This window comes from Monodon monoceros, unplaced genomic scaffold (assembly GCF_005190385.1).
Source record: "Monodon monoceros isolate NGI ecotype Baffin Bay Population unplaced genomic scaffold, NGI_Narwhal_1 Super_Scaffold_22, whole genome shotgun sequence".
NCBI classification, from domain to species: Eukaryota; Metazoa; Chordata; class Mammalia; order Artiodactyla; family Monodontidae; genus Monodon; species Monodon monoceros.
Window position 1 is genome coordinate 18,938,146 of NW_021703779.1, and position 23,852 is coordinate 18,961,997.

General features: G+C 38.8%; 1 protein-coding gene and 2 pseudogenes across 5 annotated transcripts in view; 1 reads left to right on the forward strand and 2 right to left on the reverse strand.

Annotated features, from left to right (window-relative positions):
* Nucleotides 1-250: 250 nt before the first annotated feature.
* On the reverse strand, nucleotides 251-5,141 carry LOC114905741 (annotated as a pseudogene).
* MBTPS2 (membrane bound transcription factor peptidase, site 2) overlaps nucleotides 5,023-23,852 on the forward strand; it is a 65,448-nt gene continuing 46,618 nt past the window's right edge. For 4 of the 5 annotated variants that reach the window (XM_029240301.1, XM_029240300.1, XM_029240302.1 and 1 more), the window contains exons 1-5: nucleotides 5,059-5,214; nucleotides 8,060-8,208; nucleotides 9,946-10,165; nucleotides 19,689-19,792; nucleotides 21,503-21,630. In XM_029240301.1, coding sequence (XP_029096134.1) covers nucleotides 5,140-5,214; nucleotides 8,060-8,208; nucleotides 9,946-10,165; nucleotides 19,689-19,792; nucleotides 21,503-21,630 — 676 coding nt within the window. In that variant the 5' untranslated portion in view covers nucleotides 5,059-5,139. Of the gene's footprint in view, nucleotides 5,215-8,059; nucleotides 8,209-9,945; nucleotides 10,166-19,688; nucleotides 19,793-21,502; nucleotides 21,631-23,852 lie in introns of all 5 variants that reach the window. The other variant, XM_029240303.1, reaches the window with a different exon arrangement.
* On the reverse strand, nucleotides 14,038-16,157 carry LOC114906373 (annotated as a pseudogene).

A 23,852-nucleotide genomic window follows, 5' to 3' on the forward strand; every position in this document is an offset into this window, starting at 1 on the left:
TAAACAGCAGCATACGAAAGTTCATGCTGAGCAAAAACAAGTCCAAAAAAAAAGCTACCATATATCAATAGAATAGTTCCTACAGTATTTGTTTCCTATGTAAATCATATTTGAATGCAATTTTCAGAACCATATTTAAATATATTTTGCAATTTGTTAACTGTAGGCATCCACATTTTTCTTCCACCACATAATCTGTTCCTTTGATTAAGCTGGCAACATTTGCTAGGATCCACAAAATGCAGCAAGTTCACAGATATTTCTCAAGATTTGAGAAATCTGGTCCACCTTTAGTGTAGTTTCCTGAGATTTCTGCTCCGCTGAAGTCAAAACGAGGATTTTCTTTCTGGCAGTTTTCTCTGCATTTGGTCTTGCACCCAAGGATCAGCTGCATACTCAGATTCCAGAATAGAAGTCCAACAATTTGCTGCATCTCTCTTTGTAAGAACAATACGGACCCTTTTTCTACCCTCCAGAGTCCACGGGTTCCCTCATCAGCTATTGTAGAATCAAAGAGTTTGCCCTTGAGGATCTCGTGGCCACCCACGGCCAGCGCCACATGCCGGCTCTGCGGGCCGCACTGGATATCCTGAGCGCGAGTGCCTGGCGACACCTGAACTTCAATGAACACCTCCTCCAAGATCTGGTACCACTGGCCCCATGGCGTTCTGCATGGAACCGCCCCACTGCGCTCCTCAAACGGGGCTGACACACTCCAGTCGCCTCCTGGCCCCGGTGGCCATCCAAAGGTTTTTGAATCGCCTTGTCATATATTTAACAAGATGTTTAAACAAGATGGAATAGCAGCTACTACGTGTTTAAAAGCCATCTAGAGCAAAACTAAAATAACATGCTTTTTAGATGAAAACAATGTATCAACTTATTAAAATTGCTTGCAGAGAAAAATACTTTGCTTTCTGGAACCTGAGGAAGAAGTAATCAAACTGATGACTTCAGAGTACAAGTATTTCTTACATGACAGTGGCTGAAAAGATTCTCTTATCATTCTACTCCAGGAAGATGCTGAGACTGGTGTACATGAAATGAAACTGAAATATAAATGGAAAACCCCAGATGACTGGTTTCTTGAAGGCCAATTGTATTGCTCCTTTGCCACAGTTTTAGAACCAAGGTTTAAGGACAAATTTTATTCACATGACCGTGTAAAGCAGCAGTTGCAGGCAAATATTGTGTGTGTGTGTGTGTGTGTGTGTGTGTGTGTGTGTATATATATATATTTGGAGTAAAAAATATAAGCGTGGATAATACTTTTAGCAAAGATTCAAAAAAAATTTTCTTCACCTGGGACTAGAAGCTTCCGTCTGTGGGACTGCTTCAACCAAACTGCACCATCATCAGCAACCACACCAAGCTGAGGATATAAAATAGAGATGAGGGACTTCCCTGGCCGTCCAATGGTTAAGACTCAGCATTTCCACTGCAGAGGGTGTGGGTTCGATCCCTGGTTGGGGAACTAAGATCCCACATGCCGTGCGGCGCGGCCAAAAAAAACACCAACAGACATGAGCCTTTATCTTAGTTAGTTCCTATTAAAGAGAAGGGAAAGCTTAATAATTTTGTGGCGGCATCAATACTAGCATACGTATCCCATAATGGCAGCACTAACCAAACATTTTCTGTTACACTGCCCTCCATAGATGAAAGAGAGCATCTATTTATGTGGTAGATGGCACTACTGTTTAGTTCCAGGTATATTTTTCTCTACTTCTAGGTATATGGAGGATTACACTCCTTCTGCCCTTTAAATTAGGAACAGCTATTTCACTAGTTTTGGCTCATGAAGCTGGAGTGGAAGGAACGTGTGCATGTCTGGGCCATAGCATTTCACAGCCAGTGGTAAACACTCTAGTCCTCTCTCTGCTGCATTAAATCCTGAACCTCACTTTGAGAACTGGGCATGATAAAATGGAGTCTCCATCAGTCTACCAACCCCTGTTGGATATGCAGCACAAACAAAAAATAAATCTTTCTCATTTTAAGCCTGTGGGATTTTAGGGCTTATTTCCTAAGCATAACCTAGCTTATCCTGACTGGTGTAAGTTAGTGTCATAAACATATAGTATAATGACCCCAGAAGCAAACTATCAGCTTACATTGATGAGAAATAAATACTCCTGAAGGGGATGTCAAACTCTAAAAATCTGAATACTTACATTTTAACAACAAAATTATAATATTTTAATATTATCTAATTTTTATATTTCATGTTGATTCTGGTACCTCAGAAGTTTATTATATAATAGTGATATTCTGCTTCAGCCAAATATTGATTTTTAACATGTAGCTGGTTTTTGTTTGTTTGTTTTCAGCCGCACCATGTGGCATGTGGGATCTTAGTTCCCTAACCAGGGATCGAACCCGTGCCCCCTGCAGGGGAAGCATGGAGTCTTAACCACTGGACAGCCAGGGAAGTCCCTAACATGTAGCTGTTTTGCATTCAGCCAAAATGTATTTTTGGTGCCTCTCTAAAAAAAATATACTAAATAGGGCTTCCCTGGTGGCGCAGTGGTTGAGAGTCCGCCTGCCGATGCAGGGGACACGGGTTCGTGCCCCGGTCCGGGAAGATCCCACATGCCACGGAGCGGCTGGGCCCGTGAGCCATGGCCGCTGAGCCTGTGCGTCCGGAGCCTGTGCTCCGCAACGGGAGAGGCCACGACAGTGAGAGGCCCGCGTACCGCAAAAAATAAATAAACAAACAAACAAACAAATAAATAAATAAATATTATATATACACACACATACATACACTAAATAAAAATGATATGAATAAAAGCCTGGCTGTGCGTCCTTCAAGATAGTTACTTGACAGAAACCTGAAACTATTTGTAAATTAGGTCACATTTCTTCTAAGGAAGAATACCTTGATCTTATGGAATACAGGTGTTTTTTGCTGCCACCTTGCATCCTAGGTCTCTTCTGCTGCCACCAGCTGGCTTCCACTACTGATAAATTCCAGAAACCAGCAGGATTCTATTCAGTGTTTTGTTTTGACTGCTGGGTCCCTGATGAGAACACCAAGTCAGTTGAACAAGTAAAATTTTAGGTTGGGAACAGAAAAACACAATCAACTCATTTCCTACATATTTTGGGTAATCAGCCACACAGTAACTGGTTTTTGTCCCAGCAGGTGGTCCAGACAAGGCTTCAGGCTAACAAAAGAGAAGACATTTTAATTCTTAAGTAAATTTTCTCATCCTAGGAAAGAACAGTGTTAAAAGCTACAGTCATTATACAAGAGCAAACAAAGGTCAGTTCAAATACAATAGTGTACCAACAGTCTTAGTGTAGTTTTAAGCTTTAATAACTTCAGAAGTACAAACTCTATGAACTTACACAAAACATCACTTGAAAAATAAAATTATTTAAATTTCTTTCATGCTTCTTTGGTCTCGGGAATTTTTGAATAATAAATGTAATTCAATTTTTTGTTTCAGTCAACGTTTGCCATCCTCAGTTAGGGGGACTAAAAATTTTGAAATTTAAAATTACTCGAAATTCACCAAATTAAATAGTGTAAAAGAAATTTAAATACATTTTCAAGTGATGCTTTTTGCAAGTTTTCGGCATTTATACTTCTGAAAGTATCAAAACCTAAAACTGCACTAAGACTTTCGGGAAACCTGTACATGGAAAACTGTGGAGTCACAGGGTGCTTGAATATAAACTTTTATAATTATACCTAGCTTTGTCCAAAATAAATTGAAAGATTTTAAAACAACACATGTACACACATATAGGCAAGAAGATGTAAAACTGAGTCATAAGGTTTCTTGAAGCTAGGGAGATACGGTGCTAAATTATTAAAACTTTAGGAAAAGTATGGGAGAGTGAGGCAAATGAGTAACAGTATCTGTCATACAGGTTCCTAGTATGACACTATATTTTTACTTTGAAGAAGGCTGAGGGTGCAGTTTCATTTGGGATACTTGTTCTTAAGCTAGTATTATGTTCTCAATATTTCGGTATTAGTATTACTATTGCTAATGATGATTTCACAGAAAAGTAAAAACAAATAACTTTTAAAGACCTGGGCCTTAAGAGAATGCAAAAAACAAAGAAACAACAAACAAACAAACAAAACTCCATAAATACTAGTTTTCCTTCCGTGGTTCTCAGTCTTGGCTGCACAATGGAATGACCTGAGTTTAAAAAATACTGATGCTTGGATCTCATTCTGAAATTCTGATTCAAGTGGTCTAAGCTAGAGAACGGGCATCAGGAATTTTTAAAGCCCCCTGGTGATCCTAATGTTACAGCCAAGGTTGGGAACCACTGCGCCAGGTCAATATATGATCAGGTACACGTCAACAAAAAAATATGTACAGATGTTCAGAACTTTTTTTTAATGTAGCACCAATCTCAAATTTTATAATGGAAGAGGTTGAGAAAAGAACCTAAAGCTCAAAAAAATCATGTTGAACGAAATAAGTCGGACACAAGAGTATACTTATTGTATGATTCTATTTACACAAAGATTTAAAAATTAGAAAAGGGGTGATGGGAGGGCGAGGAGGGGATTAACCGGGAAGCGAGCGAAGAAAACTTCTGAGATGGAAATGTTCTCTATTTTTATTAGGGTACACAGATACATAGTTATCAAAACTCATCGAAATAGTTGAGATCCGTATTATGTTTTCGCTATATGTAAATTACGCTTCAATAAAAAGAACGAATAAACATAATTAACTTAAATCTGGATACCTATGACAGAGTCTGAGCGGCGGAGACGATTATTATTTGGGATTACCCAAACCCCACTAGATTAAAAGGAAGCGCAAACCCCAGACCAGAACCGGAGAATGGAGAGCAGACAGCAGGGAGGGCCATAGCCTAAGAAATCGCTAGAGGGCTGGCAGCCGCAGTCTAGCTGATACCTAGACGGCGGCGCCCGAGTGCCCCGCTAAAATAAGCCCCCACGCCCTTTTCCGGTGCGCGCACTGCCGTTCGTGCGACCCACCAGAAGGATCCGGAAGGAAACGACGCCACCACGAAAAAGGAGCCGGTGGCAGCTGGGTTTCTGCGCAGATGCTGGGGCTGTAGGCGCCGCGCGGCCGGCTGGTTGCGGCTCGCAGGGAGGACGCCGGCGCTCGCCTTCCGTCCGCTGCCCCCGCCGCTGCCATGATTCCGGTATCGCTGGTGGTGGTGGTGGTGGGCGGCTGGACTGCCGTCTACCTGACCGACTTGGTGTTGAAGGTGAGGGCCTCGGGCCTAAGGCCCAAGCCCGCGGTGCCAGGGCCGGGGCGCAAGGCCCTAGGCCTTTTCTCTTCCCCTGCCTTGTGCCTCCCGGGCTGAAAGCCGTGCGACCGGAACCCACGTGCGGCCTTCCGCGTGGCGCCCGGTCCCATGGAGTAAATAAAGCACGGCTGGCCGCGGGAGGGGTGTGGCGGCCTGCGCAGCTGCCGCAGTATCATTGCGGGGCTCTGCAAGCCCCGCAGCCTTCGGATCCTGCCCGGGAGGCGCCGGTAGTGGGCTCGGGAGGGCCGGGGCCCTGCCAAACCCCGCGGCGTTGCACCTGGGAGGAAATAAAATATCCTCCTGGGAAAGACATTGTTTGCCCTCTTTTGTCTTTAAGGCCACGACCCTCCAGAGACTGGTATTGGAATGAATCTAAATCAAGTTGTGATTTACATCAGTGGCCTCAAACTTTAAAGTGCTTATGACCATCTGGGGTTCCAGTTAAAATGCACATTCTGATTCAGCAGGTCTGGGGCAGGGGCCTAAGATTCTGCATTTTTAACCAGTTCCCAAGTGCTACCAATGCTGCCAATCTACAGACCATACTTCAAAGTAGCAAGGCTTTAGATAACTAGTTTCTGACTACTCGAATTCTAATTTGTATCTTAGACGCCGTTTCTTCACACTAACCCCCCTTAATACTCCCACCCCCGCCCCCCACACACACCCTGGGTGCACGGTCCATTCTTATTTGGGTAGCAGATATTATGGACAGTTGTCTGACCACATGCTTCAGGCAGCCTTTCGGAATTGCATACTGGGGGTAGGAGTATTGTATGCGTGGAATAAAATCATGTAAATTCTCAAATATTTAATGAAAATTCCAATTATGACTAGTAAAACCTTCATGTTACGAATAGTTTTAAATAGAGTACTGTAGTTTAGTATTGTGTGGTTTAGGCTTAACAGCAAAATAACTTTTGTTGCATTCAAACTTGCAAAGTGAGGAGATTATACAGTTGAATCCTTAGAGCAGTCCTTAGAGCTGTGCTCTCCCACTTCCTATCCATTGAGAGCTTGGGCAGATTACTCTCTGTTCCTCCATTTCTTCATCTTTAAAATTGGCATAATAAATGTAAAGCTCTCCTGAGATTATAGAGAGGATTTCATTAATTCATCCCCATAGAGCCTTGCTACTCAACCTGAGATTCAAGGACCAGCAGCACTTGGCATCATCTGGGAGCCTGTCAGAAATGTAGAATCTCAGGCCTCATTCCTGACCCACAGAATCCGAATCTGCATCCTTATAAGATCCCCAGGTGCTTTCTCTGCACATACTTGGCACGGTGCTTAGCATGTCATGAGCAGTACAGGCCACTGCTGGTTTAAACAGTGATTTTGTTGTTTGGAAAAAACAAAGCCGCGTGATTTCTTCATGTTGCATGGGTGACAAAAATCCAAAATAAAAAGAATTTTTCAAATCTCTATAGTCTCTGGTCCAGTGTGTGAGGTGATCAGGATGTCACTTTAATTTCAGTAACAGCTCCTAACTCGCTAAGAGAGCACTATTCCTTGAGCGAAAGACCGATCTCTCATTCAGAGTATCTGCTTGGGGAATGGAGAGACCACAGGTTTTAGGAGCCTGCACCTTCAGCTTCTCTGCTTCTAACTTGGTCTGCTGTTCCATCCTTGGTTTGTCTAGGATTTCCTCAGTAGACACCTGGAGGGGTGTGCCACTCTCCTTTTCCACGTCCTAGAAGACAAGCAGGTTTAATAACTTCACCTGAAGATTGAGAGCAGAGAGCATTATGGATCCAAAGGCAAACAGATACCTATATTCAGACTCAGGTCATTTTATGACTGTGATAGGGCTGAAATCTCCTTCTAGATAAGTTTCTCAAATGGATGGGCATCTATATGACAAAATACTTAACCATACTTACTGTAAGAGGTAAGAGGTCAGTGGCAGTGTATGTAAAACAGCCTTATGTTATCCAAAATCTTACATTACTCAAGGACTTCAAACTTCCCTAAAGATAAAACTCTTTGCTAGGCTGCGTATAAGCAGCTATCTCCCCAATAGTGAAGAATGTAAGAAGTTACTGAGACCAAGGTGGCTTTAGATAAGTTTTGTGCTTTTTCATGGTCAAATTCAGCCTAATTTCTTAGGGTTGTTGCTCAGAAGAGGATAGAAAGCACCAATTCCAACTAACCTGTCCCCTCTGTTGGATTGGCTGGGGGTCTTTTTTAATTACAACAAAAGACCTCTTTCTCTGGTAACAAGGCTTCTAGACCTGTGCTGTCCAGTATGGTAGCCACTAACTACATGTGGCCATGTAGCATTTGAAATGGGGCTAGTCCGAATAGAGATGTGCTGTAAGTGTAAAGCTGACACTGAATTTCAAAGACTCAATACTAAGTAAGTAAATAAATAGAATGTGACGTGTTTCAATATATTAATTATATTCTGAATGATAATATCTTGATATTTTGAGTTAAAAATACATTTAAATTAATCTCTGTTTCTGTTTGCCTTTTAAAATTCGGCTACTAGAAAATTAAAAATTACATATGTGGCTTGCACTTATAGCTCCCATTATATGTCTATTGGACAATGCTGTTCTAAGCAAAGGCCAGCAAACTTTTTTGCTCGTGGGCCGTAGTTTGCCAGACCCTGACTTCAGCACATCAGCCAATCCAAGACTCTTACTTTAATATCCTGAAGAATAAACATAAAGCTTTAAAATTATAAACATTTGATTAGTCAGTATCTTGCTTTCCTGTAGAAAACACTTTTATTTTCTTAAGCCTTATAAATTATTCTTCAAAATTCAGTGATGTGGAACTTTTCTTTCTCTCTTAGTCATCTGTGTATTTTAAGCATTCTTATGAAGACTGGCTGGAAAACAACGGATTGAGCATCTCCCCTTTTCACATAAGATGGCAGACTGCTGTTTTCAATCGTGCGTTTTACAGTTGGGGACGGCGGAAAGCAAGGATGCTTTACCAGTGGTATTCTTTACTTTCTCTTTTTGGTTTAAATTAGTCATTTGTGATCATGAGAAATACTTGTTAAATGAACTGTTTCCATCATTTTCAATTTATTGAGTTTTTAAATGTTGACAATGTAAAAACTTTCTGGCTTTATATAAATTCATGGGATTGCATCATTGTGCTTTTGCATACATTCAAAATCAAGGTTCTGTGTCTTGATCTGGGTGGTGGATACATCGGTATACATATGTAAAAATTCAATGAGCTGTACGCTTCAGACTTAGGCACTTTGTGTAAGTTATACACCAATAGAAAGGCAAAAAGCATATGGAGCATTTTCCACCAGGAAAATAATTCTGGAGAATTCTCTCCCCCATCATGACACATAGAAACAAGGGTCCTGGGAGTCATAGGGCTCCCAAAAGTCTGCTGGCTTTCCTCTGTAATTCTTCTGTGATACCCATCCAGGGCAAGGATATTTAAAATACTTATCATCCAGTAAGGCATACACACAAACCAATCAGGAAAATGGCCAGCCAGGTTACAGCAGCAGGGTCCTGGAGCCCTCTGGCTATACCAGGCATATCCCTTTAATTTAAAATATTTTTAAAATCATGGTTTATAGTGTTTATGGTTAGGGGGTTTACAATGATCTCTGGGACACCCTAGAGACTGACAGTTTCTGTACTTGACAGAATTTCTAATGGCAGTAGGGGGCCTTTGTCGAAATTCCTTTCTGTTAAAAATTTAGCTCCAACTAGAGTAGGGCTAAATATAAACAATCAGGTCATTAAAAAGCAGAAAATGCAACAGCAAATCAAAGCAAACAAAATAGAAATAAAGATAAGAACAGAAATCAATGAAATAGAAAGTATACAGTAGAGAAAATCAGCAAAGCCAAAAGTTGGTACTTTGAAAAGATTAATAAAATTAATAAAACCCTACTATGACTGATCAAGGAAAAAAGCAAACAAAATAACTAAAAATCAGAATTGAAAGGAGAAACATTACTATAGATTCTGAGACTTGTTTTATTTTATTTTTATTTATTTATTTTTTGGCCACACCATACAGCTTCTGGGATTTTAGTTCCCCAACCAGGGACTGAACCCACGCCCTTGGCAATGAGAGAATGGAGTGAGACTCATTTTGAAAAATGAAACTATTGTGAACAGTTGTATACCTATAAATTTGACTATTTAGATGAAATGGACAAGTGCCTTGAAAAACACAACTTATCAAAAAGTTAGAAAATGTAATAGATTATTCCCAACTATAGAGGAGTGATTTCTAATTTCTAATTATTAAAACAGTAGAAGAAAGAAACTGTTGTTAAGTTTTACCATGTTAATATTTAAGCTCATTACAAAATTCAAGTAAAATAAAATGCAAACAAGAGAATCGGTAGATGAAAAAGAATGATGTCTATAATGTCAAAAGAGCTTTCATAACTACATGAGGGCAAGATCAAAACAATGCTATGTAAATGAGCAAAAAAATATGAGAGGAAACAAACTTTTTATTGGGAACAACATCAGCCTCTTCAGTTATGAGAGAATTGTAAATTGTAACTGCTTAAAGAGACTAGTGCCCATGCTTCAGTCAAGTATCTGAACTTCAAGTAGGAGAAAGAAGCAGAGTTATTGAAATTTTTAGACATTGTTTTGAAGCTATGAAAGGTGGCTGGTTAATGAATTTTTTAGTCCATGAATTGTGAGGAGTTGTACATTTATGTAATTTTTTTCCTCTTGACAGGTTCAATTTTGGAATGGTGTTTGGTGTAATTGCTATGTTCAGCTCTTTTTTTCTTCTGGGGAAAACGCTGATGCAGACTTTAGGCCAAATGATGGCTGACTCTCCCGCTTCTTATTCTTCCTCCTCTTCTTCCTCCTCTTCCTCTTCCTCCTCTTCCTCTTCTTCCTCCTCCTCTTCATCCTCTTCCTCACTTCACAACGAACAGGTGCTACAAGTTGTGGTAAGTGCCTTTTTATTGCTTTAAGTAGCTTTGTTGAAACATAGATATAAGAAATTTCTTCTGTATAGCATAATTCCTATCCATAATATAAATATGAAATAAATGAAAAGTCTCACAATTTCTCAAATTACTTGCTTAAACAAAATCATTAGTAAGAGTATAGCAAAGAATTGTTGCAATGTGTAGTAGTAGTAGTAATAATAGAACAAATGGACCACCACTAAGACTGTCAACAATTACACAAATATTCGATTTAATTCATGTTGTCTTTTTTTTTCAGTGCAAGGTTTTTTTTAAATTGAAGTATAGTTGCTGTACAATATTATATAAGTTGTGGGTGTACCATATAGTGATTCGCAATTTTTTAAAGTTATACTCCGTTTATAGTTATTATAAAATATCGGCTCTATTCCCTGTGTTGTAAAATATATACTTGTAGCTTGTTTTATACCTAACTTGGTAATTCATGTTGTCTTCTTGAGGTGTTGAATAATTGTTACTGTCAAGGAATAAGCATACTGATTTAAGATCTCTATAATGTAGAAATAAATTGCATCTTAATCCTATGCAAAATGTTCCCCTTTCTTCTTCATGGCTTTCAGATTCTTAAGCAATAATATCCTTTTAATTAAAGGTAAAAGACCTTTTGAATGATCACTGTGATTTCTTGATATGAAGAATAATGTGCTGAGTTGTACTCCTTTGACTGTAAGCTACTTAAAATAATTCCCACTTTAAAGCACATGTGTAGACCAATACCTTATCAATTCATGTTTCCAGAGTTTGAAAGGGTGCTTTACCACTGACTAACTTCAATTTTAAAATTTTTACGTTAATAGTTTCCATCTCCGTGAGTCATGGACGTTATGTTTTTAATCGTGTTCTTATTAATGAAATAGACTATATGAGTTAGTGACTTTTTTTTAAATTGAAGTATAGTTGATTTACAGTATTATGTTAGTTTCAGGTGTACAGCATAGTGAGTCAGTATTTTTGCAGATTAAATTCCATTGTAGGTTATTACAAGATAATGGGTGTAATTCCCTGTGCTATACAGTATATCCGTGTTACTTATCTATTTTACTTTATTTTATTTTATTTTTATATCTTTATTGGAGTATAATTGCTTTACAATGTTGTGTTAGTTTCTGTTGTACAACAAAGTGGATCAGCTATAAGTATACAGATATCCCCTCCCTCTTGAGCCTCCCTCCCACCCTCCCTATCCCACCCCTCTAGGTGGTCACAAAGCACCAAGCTGATCTCCCTGTGCTATGCAGCTGCTTCCCACTAGCCATCCACTTTACATTTGGTAGTGTATATACGTCAATGCTACTCTCTCACTTCATCCCAAATATACAAACTATATAGTAGTTTGTATCTGTTAATACCCCTAATTTGTCCCTCCCTTCTTCCTTTTCCCCTTCGGTAACGACAGGTTTGTTTTCTGTATCTGTGAGTCTGCTTCTGTTTTGCGTATACATTCATTTGTATTATTTTTTAGGTTCCACATATAAGTGATATTATACAGTATTTGTCTATCTCTGTCTTATTTCACTAAGCATAATATTCTGTACGTCCAACCACATTGCTGCAGATGGCAGTATTTCATTCTTTTATGTGGCTGAGTAATATTCCAGTGTGTATATATATATATATATATATATAAGTACATCTTCTTAATCCATTCGTCTGATGGGCACTTGGGTTGTTTCCATGTCTTGGCTATTGTAAATAGTGCTGCTATGAACATTAGAGTGCATGTATCTTTTCGAGTTAGAGTTTTCATCTTTTCTGGATATATGCCCAGGAACGGGATTGCTGGATCATATGGTAGTTCTATTTTTAGTTTTTTAAGGAACCTTCATACTGTTTTCCATAGTGGCTGCATCAATTTACATTCCCACCAACAGTGTAAGAGGGTTCCCTTTTCTTCACACACTCTCCAGCATTTATTATTTGTAGATTTTTTGATGATGGACATTCTGACTAGTGTGAGGTGACACCTCATTGTGGTTTTGATTTGCATTTCTCTAATAATTAGCAGTGTTGAGCATCTTTTCATGTGTTAGCTACCTGTATGTCTTCTTTGGAAAAATGTCTATTCAAGATTGACAGATTTTTTTTTAACTCATCTCTTTGTGGCCTCTACTATCTGTGTCACTATGGGAAGATTACAAGTCATTTGTAGCAGAACATAATCTCTCCTATGGTAATAGCTCTTTCTTAGAGGTTAAAAGGATTCAGGTGGGTGAGGCCTCAGACGAGATGATTTATTTCTTCAGCAAACATTTACTGAGTGTAGTCTGCCTACTGGCCTTGTGCTTAGTCCTGCTTATACAGGGAACAAAATCCAATCCTAGCACTTACAGAGCTTTTAGTCTAGAGGGAGAGCTGCTATGATTTTCTACAGTTGGATAGAGTACAAGGTGCTGCGGGAACAAAGACAAGCCCTGCTGAGGTGTGCCTGGCACTGGGAAGAGAGTAGAGGAGAAGGGAAGGGAAGGAGAGTCCACATAGCCTGGGAAAGGAAGATGGCAGTTGAGCATGCCAGAAACAGAGGGAACCATATAACATGGAAAGGCAGAGGGAATAGTAATACTAATAATAAAACCTAGTTAGGGGCTTCCCTGGTGGCACAGTGGTTAAGAATCCGCCAGCCAGTGCAGGGGACACAGGTTCGAGCCCTGGTCCGGAAAGATCCCACATGCCACGGAGCAACTAAGCTCATGCACCACAACTCCTGAGCCTGCGTGCCGCAACTACTGAAGCCCGTGCGCCTAGAGCCCGTGCTCGGCAACAAGAGAAGCCACCGCAATGGGAAGACCGCACACCACCACGAAGAGTAGCCCCCGCTCGCCGCAACTAGAGAAAGCCCGCACGCAGCAACGAAGACCCAGTGCAGCCAAAAATAAATATAAATTAAATAAATTTATTTAAAAAAAATACTAGTTAATATGCAATGCTTCCCATGTGAGGTTTTTTGTGCCTGTTTTATTTTATTCCTGCAGCAATCTAGAGGTAAGCATTGTTGTTATCCCTGATTCACAGATGAGAAAACCAAGGCACAGAGCTGTTAAGTCACTTGCCTGTGATCACAGCTAGTAAATGGTGGGTCCATCACTCACCCACCACTGACCTCAGAGCCTGTGCACAGTATGCTCTACTCTCTTAAAAAAGACCAGTAATTCCTCAAGGAACTATAAAGTAACTTTGACCTGTATCTAAGAGGTATATGGTGGAAGGTATATGGTGTAGGAGATAAGATGGGAGATATAGGTAGGGTCTGAGTTATGAAGGGCCATTCTAAGAAGTTTTGATTTTATCTGTAGATAACAAGTCTATGCAAAATGGACTGGAGTAGGGTTTCACCGAAGATGGGGAGACCATTTAAGAGAGCATTTGGAATAATTCATGTTAGAAGTTATAAAGATCTTAACTAAATTAGTGGTAAGGAGAATGAAGGGGCTGGATTCAAGGGATCTTTTGCAGTGGAGTTCTCAGACCTCAATCATTAATTGAATGTGAGGCTGGAGGGAGAAGAAAGTCGAGGATGACTCTCAGGCTGCATGGCTGTTTATTGTTTGCCAAGAAAGAGGATAGTAGAGAAAGAAGCAGGCTTGGAGGAAATAGGATCACTGGCCTGTCTACCTGCTAGGATTAGAATGGCAAAAGGGTTTTTTTGGGGTTTTGGGTTTTATTTCAGTTTAACAAGTTTGTGTTTTTGTTTTTTTTTTTAAAGACACATTTATTCAGTGTCACATTTATTCAGACTATTACATTTAGCAATCAACAGCATGGGTACAAAAAAAAATCTATATTAAAACGCTTTGTTGGAATGCTTTACACTTTCCACAGAATAGAAGCTAAAATAACCTATTATACAATTAGTCACAAATATAGTCCTTGGGGTATTTTTGCCCATACACAGGAGTATTGTCTAAAACAGGGGTACCCAACTCCTGGGCCGCAGACCACTACTGGTCTGTGGCCTGTTAGGAACCGGGCCGCACAGCAGGAGGTGAGTGACAGGCGAGTGAGCGAAGCTTCATCTGCCACTCCCCATCGCTCGCATTACTGCCTGAACCACCCCCCCCACACAATCCATGGAAAAATTGTCTTCCACGAAACCAGTCCCTGGTGCCAAAAAGGTTGGGGACCGCTGGTCTAAAACATGTCTTCGTAGCAACTAGGCCCTGCCACCTCTGTGCTTGGTTGAGTTCCCAAATCTGTTGTAACCTGTAGCTTCCCTGTCACTTCTCTGGCTCTCCTCTCCTGCTAAGCTTTGTTTCCTGGCAGTAATTAAAACCTCCTGCCATAGCCACCTTGGTTTCGTGGTTTGGCAAAGTATTGGCCTCATCCCCCATAGGAGCCAGAACTTCTGCCTCCAAAGTTTCCTCCTTTCATGGGTCCAAATTTTGAACATTGATTGTTGTAATTGCCAAAATCATTGTAGCTTCCGCCACCTCCAAAATTGCTTCCGTCATTACCAAACCCATTATAGCCATCCCCACTGCCACCATATCCCCCACCACGGCTGCCACCAGAGCCACCTCGGCCACTGAAGTTTCCTCCACGACCAAAGCTGTCATTCCCACCAAAACCCCCTCCACGACCACCACCAAAGTTTCCAGAAACACTTTGCTCTCTTTGGCTGGATGAAGCACTAGCCATCTCTTGCTTAGATAGGGCTTTCCTTACTTAACAGTGTGGTATTTCTGAATGACAGTCTTGTCTGCGGAGTCATGGCCATCAAGTGGTAGAAAAGCAAAGCCTCTCTTTGCCATTGCGTCAGCCAGTCACTTTTTTCCCCATACTATTCAAAATAATCTCTTAGGTGATGTTCTTCAGTGTCTTCTTTAATGCCACCAACAAAAATCTTTTTCACAGTTAAGTGGGCACCAGGTCTTTGAGAATCTTCTCTTGAGACGGCCCTCTTTGGTTCCGCAACTCTTCCATCCACCTCGTGTGTCCTTGCCTTCATGGTTGCATCCACCTCCTGACAGTGGCATACATGACAAACCCGAAGCCTCTGGAGCGCCTGGTGTTTGGATCCCTCGTTACCACACAGTCTGTGCGCATTCCCCACTGCTCAGGTGGCTCCTCAGACTCTCACTGGTTGTTTCATAGCTCAGACCTCCAACGAAGAGCTTCCACAGCTGTTCGGGCTCTTTGGGAGACTCTTGATTTAGACGTGACAGCAGTGGGGCTGGGGAGACTTTAATGATGCTTACTCGGCGGCGTCCACGGGCAGAAACAAAGCTAAAAAAGTTTTTTTAATTTTTTTATTTGATAAATTTGACATGTTACTGTTTGCAAATTTAAGGTGTACAGCGATGTACACCTTATGTACTTTCATACATTTATTTATTGTAATATGATTGCCATTGGAGCAATATTTATCACATTATAGTACAATTTTATTGATTGTATTCTTTATACTGTGCATTAGATCTCTGTGGCTTATTTACTACTTGTTACAAGTTTGTACCCTTAAATACCGTCACTCATATCCATCCCATCCCCTGGTAACCACCATTTTACTCTCTGTTTTTTAATAGATTTGACTTTTTTAGATTCCATATATAAGTGATATCATACTGTACTGGTATTTCTCTGATTTATCTCTCTTAGCATCATGTGCTCAAGGTCTGTCCATGTTGTTGCAAATGGGAGGATATCTTCCTTTCTTATAGCTGAGTAATATTGCATTGTTTATGTACATGTACCACATTGTTTTTATCCATTCATCTGTTGGTGATCATTTGGGTTGTTCCCATAATCTTGGCTATTGCGAATAATGCTGTGATTAACAGAGATATGCATATATCTCATTGAAATATTTTCATTTCCTTTGGGTATATACCCAGAAGTGGAATTGATGGATCATACCTTAGATGTATTTTTAACTCTTTGAGGAACCTCCATATTGTTTTCCATAGTGGTTGGACTAATTTATATTTCCACCAGCAGTGTGTAAGGGTTACCACATCCTTGCCAGCACCTGTGTTGTCTCTTTTCTTCTTGATGATAGCCATTCTAACAGGTGTGAGGTGGTATCTCATTGTGGTTTTGCTTGGCATGTCCCTGATGATTAGCGATGTGGAGCATCTTTTCATGTGCCTTTTGACCATTATGCTGTCTTCTTTGGAACTACTAAATAGTAGTTCTGTCCATTTTTTAATCAGATTGTTGGGCAGGGGGTTGTTTGTTTTGTTAGTTCTTTATATGTTTTGGATATTAACCACTTATCCAGTATATGGTTCGCAAAACTTTTCTCCCATTCTGTAGGCTGCCATTGGTTGTTTCTTTTGCTATGCAGAAGCTTTTGAGTTTGATGTAATCCCATGTGTTGATTTTTGCTTTTGTTTGTGCTTTTGGCATCATGTCCAAAGAATCATTGCCTGAATGGTAAAGTGTTAATTTACAGAAGAAATTATTTCTTCTGTTTGCTTTTCAACTTACTCATAGAGCTTACAAAATATTGATTCAGTTAGGAGAGCCATGCTTTGGAACCATTAAGAAGTCAGCTGCCCTCTGTATATCTACCTGGCATGTTTTTGTTTAAGTTTGTTGTATCTCCTGACTTTGATATGAGCTCTTGTAGCTTAGAGCACATACTTTCTGTTTACTCTATAATTCCCTACAGCCTCATTCAGTATTAATTCCCCCAAACCTGGCACTCTATGTTATTGAGAGATCAGTATTTTGGTACATCTAATACCCTGTGTGATCACGGCCGAGACAGATGGGCAGTCGAGTATTGTTGCCAGCAAATAAGACCTACCATCTGTTGGTGTAGTCACATGTTCAAATCCTTACCTTATTTCATTATTACATCACTGAAATAATAAAGAGAAGAAATCAATATCCTATTGGATCAAGGCTACTGATTTTTTTGAAAAAAAGGTAAGATAACCTGAATACTTTGTGATATAGAGGGAATGTATGAGTATTAATCTTAAGTACATAAATTTAGAGAGGAATCAGAGAAAAGGAAACTACAGGTCTGAACAGACAGATGCCTGACAACTTGGGAATGGAGCAGATATGTAGAAAAAGGTACACTGATGTTCTTGAAAAGAGTTGCTTAGTAGGGTCTGAGTAGAGAGAACTTCAGATAATGAGCATCATAAAAATATCCTCTGACCATTTACTTCCACATCTGGGACTCTAGGTTAAGGAAACACTTCCAAATTACAGAAAAATTAGTATTCATCAAGCTGTTTATCCTAACATTTATTACTATGAAGAATTAGAAACAACCACAATATGTAATTGAGGAATGGTTAAATTATGAGATTGTCATTCAGTGAAATGTTATGAATACATTAAAAATGATGACTATGAAAGCTAGTTTCATAACTAGAGAAAGGACTCTTGGAATCAATGAATTTAGAAAACAATCCAAGCAGCATGGTTTGAATCTCCTCTTCAGTTACTAAAAAAGGCTTAAAAGTGAAATTCCTTTGTTATACACAAAAATAAATTGCAATTGAATTAAAATTAAAATGTGAAATCATAAAAGACCTTGAAAGAAATAAAAACAGGTTTCTATTTATAGGAACACAGAATGAGAAAGACATATGCATAAAACTAATGGCAGAAACCATGAATATTGATAGATTTGACTACATAACATTTTTTATATATCAAAAAACCAAAAGCAAAATAAAATTAAAAGGCAAAACTTGGGAATGCATCTGTGATGTGTATCACAGAGAATCAATAATTGATACTTGAAGTGATCTTACAGACAGTAAGAAAAACATGAACACTCTAAGGAGAAAAAAATTGACAAGTCGGGAGTAGGCTACTCACAAAAGATCTATCAGTGGTCAAAAAGTAGGGGGAATATTCAGCTTAATAGTCATCAAAGAAATAGAGATCAAACAATGGGATGCTTTTTATTCCTCTCAAATCGCAGATTTGAATAAAATGAGCTTACCCAAGGTTATTGAAGTGTCTGCCTTTGGAGAGCAGTTTGATATGTATCAGAGTCCTTTAAATTTTGTGTATAATTACCCTCTCTGTTAGGCGTAATGTTAAACAGTGGACAAGGATTATCTCCTGTAATCCTCAGGATTACCCTTTTATGTAAATATGGTGATTTCCATTTTAATGATGGGGAAATTGAAGTACTGGAGGAATAATCCAAGGTTCTTCAAGGTCCCTTAGCTAGTTATGATGGAGCCAGAACACCAAACCCAAATGATATGTCCCCAGAGCCTGAACCAACCGTGCTTGTCTAACAATTTATTCCCTCCAAATATTTGTGTATATGTGTCCAAATATATTTATCACAGTATTTTATAAGAGCAGAAACCTTTAAAACAATTAAATGCCCAACAATCTACTCCATGAAATACAATGCAGCTATTAAAAATCATGTTGAACCAGAAATACTCAGGGGAAAATGTTTGTGATACTATTAAGTGAAAAGGGTAGATTTCAAAACCATATTTATAATAAAAGAGTATAATTTTTTTAAATATGTGTACATGAAAAGATTGGAAAGGCATGCATTGAAACACTGAGAATGGTTTTTTGTTTTGTGTTTGGGGAACAGGAACGGTTTCTATTATTCTTTGAGTTTTCAAGTTTTCCTGCTTTAAACATATTTTGTAATTAATTTAAAATACTAACTAATGAAAGAAAGACGAACTTTCCTCCAGAAGGATACCTTTAGAGTCCCACTGCCTGGATTGTGAGAAATAGAACTTAGGAACGATTATTTATCTTGCAAGAAGATTCTTGGGTATCTAAAAAAATTTTACTGTGCAGCCTTTAAAATAGCAACCTTAAGTGCATAACAGTGGAGCACGTGGGTCCTTAACATGTCTGTATGTTCCAAATGCCTTACTTTCTGCATTAAATTTCAATTTTAGTATAATATTTATGTATCACTTTGATATGATTTTTCTAACCAATGTTCTAGACAAACTGATAGAAGAAATGAAGGGCCTGGTGCTCCCACACCAATAAGGCACTTTATTACACTGCCTTTAATGATCAACTCTCATATAACTTGATAATACTAAAATGAAACTCATTGAAGGGGGGTGGGGACATCCTGTATTACTCACATAAGTACTTGGAGCCTTGCAATAACACTTTAGCGGAAGGAATGGGAACTGTAACAAGAATTCCCAAATCGGGCTGCCAGCCCTCGAGGGTGGATCAGCTACTGACTCCTTCACTGCCACTCTGCCTTCCCTGGCACTATGCCAGGCTCCCTAATTCTTTCCCGTGGTAAAGACTTCAGGAAGCTAACGTTTCAACTTTTTAACCTGGTGTTTCCTATTCTCTTTAGATTGGTGGTGTGCTTAGCTCAAAAACTGCCTAGTTCAAAAAAACTGGTGTTTTTATATTTATTATGATAAAAATGGAGAAGTGGACCATCAGTGTTCATATTAGTTTTAGCTTACCGAACACTGAGTTTGGAAGTTTAAGTTTTAGTACAGAGTGAACATCGTGTTCTCTTGGTGCCCAAGTGTGTTTTTATCATTGTGTCTGTGAACAGGTTCCTGGCATAAATTTACCCGTCAACCAACTGACCTATTTCTTCGCTGCAGTCCTCATTAGTGGTGTTGTACATGAAATTGGACATGGGATAGCAGCTATTAGGTAATGATATTTACCTCTCTCTCTCTATTCCATGCAAAGAAGCTTTTCATTTAGGAGTATTTATTACTAAAATCTGCTACATTTGATACTTTTTCTTTCTTTGGATACTGCCCAGTGCATATCCACCATTATTATTTTAAGGTAACTTCTCTTTTGTAGAGATTAATATATTGATGAATATGCTCAATTAACTATGTGCACATCTATAATCTGGGTCTTTCTATCCTTTGTCCTTTGCCAGCATGGTTATATCCTCATGGTTCTTCACTATTTTCATCCAATCCTGAAACCTAATCTTTCTATTCATCACTGGATCAGAATGATAACCACTGCACTCAAATCAAAGCCCATCCACCTGCCTTCTTAGTACTTTCTTTGGCTCATCATCTGAAATACTTTCCTGCTTCTACTCATGGCCTCTGCTGGCTACAGCAAGAACACTGAAAGCTCTGGGTTTGTTAACAAATATCATAGCCTATCTAGAAATCCAAGTGGAAGAAGATAAGGGAGGATGAGACCTGGGACTTGCTTCAAGTATCATGCCATGTTCTTGTCTTGACTGTCCAAATGTATCATTGTAATTATACCTGAGCATTTTAAAGACTCCTAAATGTGTAAAATCCTGATGGGGGGAGAGATTGAGTCACAACTCCCCTTCACTCCCACATAATGAACACACATACTGATGGCAATGTGTTTCATCCTTTGGGTGTGTGGACCAGATAAAAGGTTTTAGAGGAGAAGATTTAATCACTTCTTATTACTTTCCAGTTGCTTATGAACAAGAGTCTATTGACTGGCAATAAACCCTCATCTTGACAGAGCATATACTGTTACACAGGTGTGCCATGTAGTGGTTTAAGTGGTCGGCTACTTTTTTCTTTTCTCTCTTTCATCTTTACTTCCACCTTAACTTTGCAGCTTTTAGGGTTTTACATAGAAAATCATTGTTATTACAGTTTAATCATTCATAATATGTTTGTGAAATAGTTTGGGTAATATTTTATAAAATCCCACTGCCAAGAAAAAGTGAATTTTACAGTCATCTTATATAGTTAATGCTAGGTGACAGCACAATATATTTAGATGATGCTTTTTTTAGAGTAGCTGTGTGGTCTTACGAGGCTTTTAAATGTAATTCCAGTTTTAGAGAATGAATTGATAAAAAATAGTTCTCTTGAGGACAGTCTGAGCATTATGCATTTTTAAATGCAGTACTTATTTTTAACATTAATTCAACAGCAATACACTTAGATAAACCTCCACCTTTATAATGGCTAAGAGAAATATAAATATTTAGATAATTTACTTGAATTCTATTTTCTACTATCTCCTTCCCTGAAAATAATTCAGAATAAACCATAAAAATGTTTTTCATTTAGTTTCTCATAGAAATATTAACTATTTCTTTATACAAGTGACTAATTTTAAGTTATTTGCTCAGCATATTGGTTTCTAAAAATTTTTGAAGTTGTTAAGTCTATTTCAGAATGCCCTGTTTTACAAAACGCAATTTCACTGGTAACTAAATCTGTATGCTATTATAAAATTATGATGATATATATCATATATAATTTTTTGACTCTCCAGAGAGACTTGTATTTTAAGCAAGAATTTGAATTACAGTGGGAAGTTTTAAGATTACATGCATTATTAATCTGAAAAATGCAATACTAGTAGTAAATTCCTTTTTCTTATGTGATTTCTTAGGGAACAAGTTCGATTTAATGGCTTTGGGATTTTTCTCTTCATTATTTATCCTGGAGCATTTGTTGATCTGTTCACCACTCATTTGCAACTTATATCACCAGTCCAGCAGCTAAGGATATTTTGCGCAGGTAAAAGACTTAAATTTCTTTATTCATCTGTGTGTTATTAGTGGTTTTATGGAAAGTACATCACAACTGAAAACACCTCACCTTTTGGTTGATAAATTCAGTTTATAAGACTCTCAGTCAGGGCTTCCCTGGTGGCGCAGTGCTTAAGAATCCTCCTGCCAATGCAGGGGACACGGGTTCAAGCCCTGGTCCGGGAAGATCCCACATGCCACGGAGCAACTAAGCTCGTGCGCCACAACTACTGAGCCTGCGCTCTAGAGCCCGCGAGCCACAACTACTGAGCCTGTGTGCCACAACTACTGAAGCCCACACACCTAGAGCCCATGCTCCACAACAAGAGGAGCCACCGCATTGAGAAGCCCACACACCGCAACAAAGAGTAGCCCCCGCTCGCCACAACTAGAGAACACCCGTGCACAGCAACAAAGACCCAACGCAGCCAAAAATAAATACATAAATAAGTAAATTTTTTTAAAAAAGACTCTCAGTCAGAAGTGGTAGAGCAAAATAATTTACATTCCAGTTTTTTCATTTTTTTAACATGAATTATTTTTAAAAGATTGAAAAAATGAGAACATATCATGAAAATATGACTAAAGCATTAAATTAGACATAGGAGGTCACTTGATAATCATAAGGAGTGTAATCCACAATGGAAATGTAATCGTGAGTCTTTCTTACTGAATAAAGTAACAGATCATCAAAACAAAAATGGGAAAAGTACAAGGAAAAAACAGAAATGTAATAAGGGAGGCTTATCTCATCTCTCAACACACAGCAGGTTAAGTATGAAAAAGTCTTAATCATCAAAGCTCTAATTAGCAAGGTCAAAATCAACAGTTATGTCAAATCCTATACCATGACAATTTCTTTTCAAGTGCCCATGAAACTTATAAAAATTGGCCAATTTAATTCAAAACCATAATTGCAGTATGTTTAAAAATGATAATGAAATAATGTGTAAAGTTTTGCTAAAAGGAAAAGTCACTGCCTTAGGCAATTATTATGAAATAAGAAATTAAAGTAAATCAGTTAAACTGAAGAAGTGAGAAAAGAACTATAAAGTATAAGAAATGATGTAATTAGCATGCATATAGGCAAAAAATAATAAATTAGAAAAAATAGAACTGTTAAATAAAAGAGTTCTTTGAAGAACAAAAAAAGATTAAATGGGAGAAAGCATTTATAGACAGAATTAGCAGTCAGATTGGGGAATGACAACTGATAGAGAAATTTTAAACAATTATAAAAGTGTTCTTTGTTCATCTCTGCAAAAAATTTTCACAAACCTGGATAATTATCTTTTTTTTAAACAGCCGAAATTAACCCCAGCGGAGACAGAAAAAAAATATAAATAGGCTAATTACCATGGGAGAAATTAAGAAAGTTTAAGAGTGGTCCTGAAAGTTTCATAGGTAGAATTCTTTCAAATCTTGAAGGAATCTTGAAGGAAAAGATTTTTATTTTCAATTCCAATTTAGTATAAACTTTCCAGGTCGCATAGAGAAGGAAACTAAGAATTTTTTAAAAGTCAGTGTACCACTGATACTTGTAAAGCACAAAAAAAAATTCTACAGACGGTTGGTGTATCTAAACAGTGCAAGGATGGCTTAAAATTAGGAAATCTTATTTGAATGTGGTAAACATTAATTACTCTTAAGAGAAAAATATCCTCATCTCAGCAGATATTGAAGTCAGTATTGAACAAAGTTCAACATCCATTAATGGCTAAAAACCAAAAATCTTTAGTAGAAGTACTAAACAGAAATAGCTGGTTACTTCCTAATGGTATAACACTTAGAAGCATTCCTATTAACGGGCAGGACAAGCATTCCACTGATACTGTTAAAAATGGCCTGTAAATGTGGGTCAGTGCAATCGAATAAAAAAAAAAAAAGAAGCATAAGTATTAGAAAGGAGTAGGCCTTCCCCGCCCATACCATTATATACCTGGCGGGGGGAGGAGGAGGGACAAAAAAGTCAATGGAAATGAAATACAGAAAAATTCTGTAGAGCCTGGTTGCTGTATTCAAAAGAAACAATAGCTTGGCGCGCTGAGCAAAGAGGCACGCAGTGGCAGGAGAGCTGGCGCACGCACGAGTGTGTGAGCGTGGTCATGAGCATGGTCCTGCACTCTGCTGGGGTGCCCCAGCTTAGAAGCGCATGTGCGGGGTGCCCCAAAGCACACCTGCGGGGGTGCCCCAAAGCGCATGTGCGGGGGG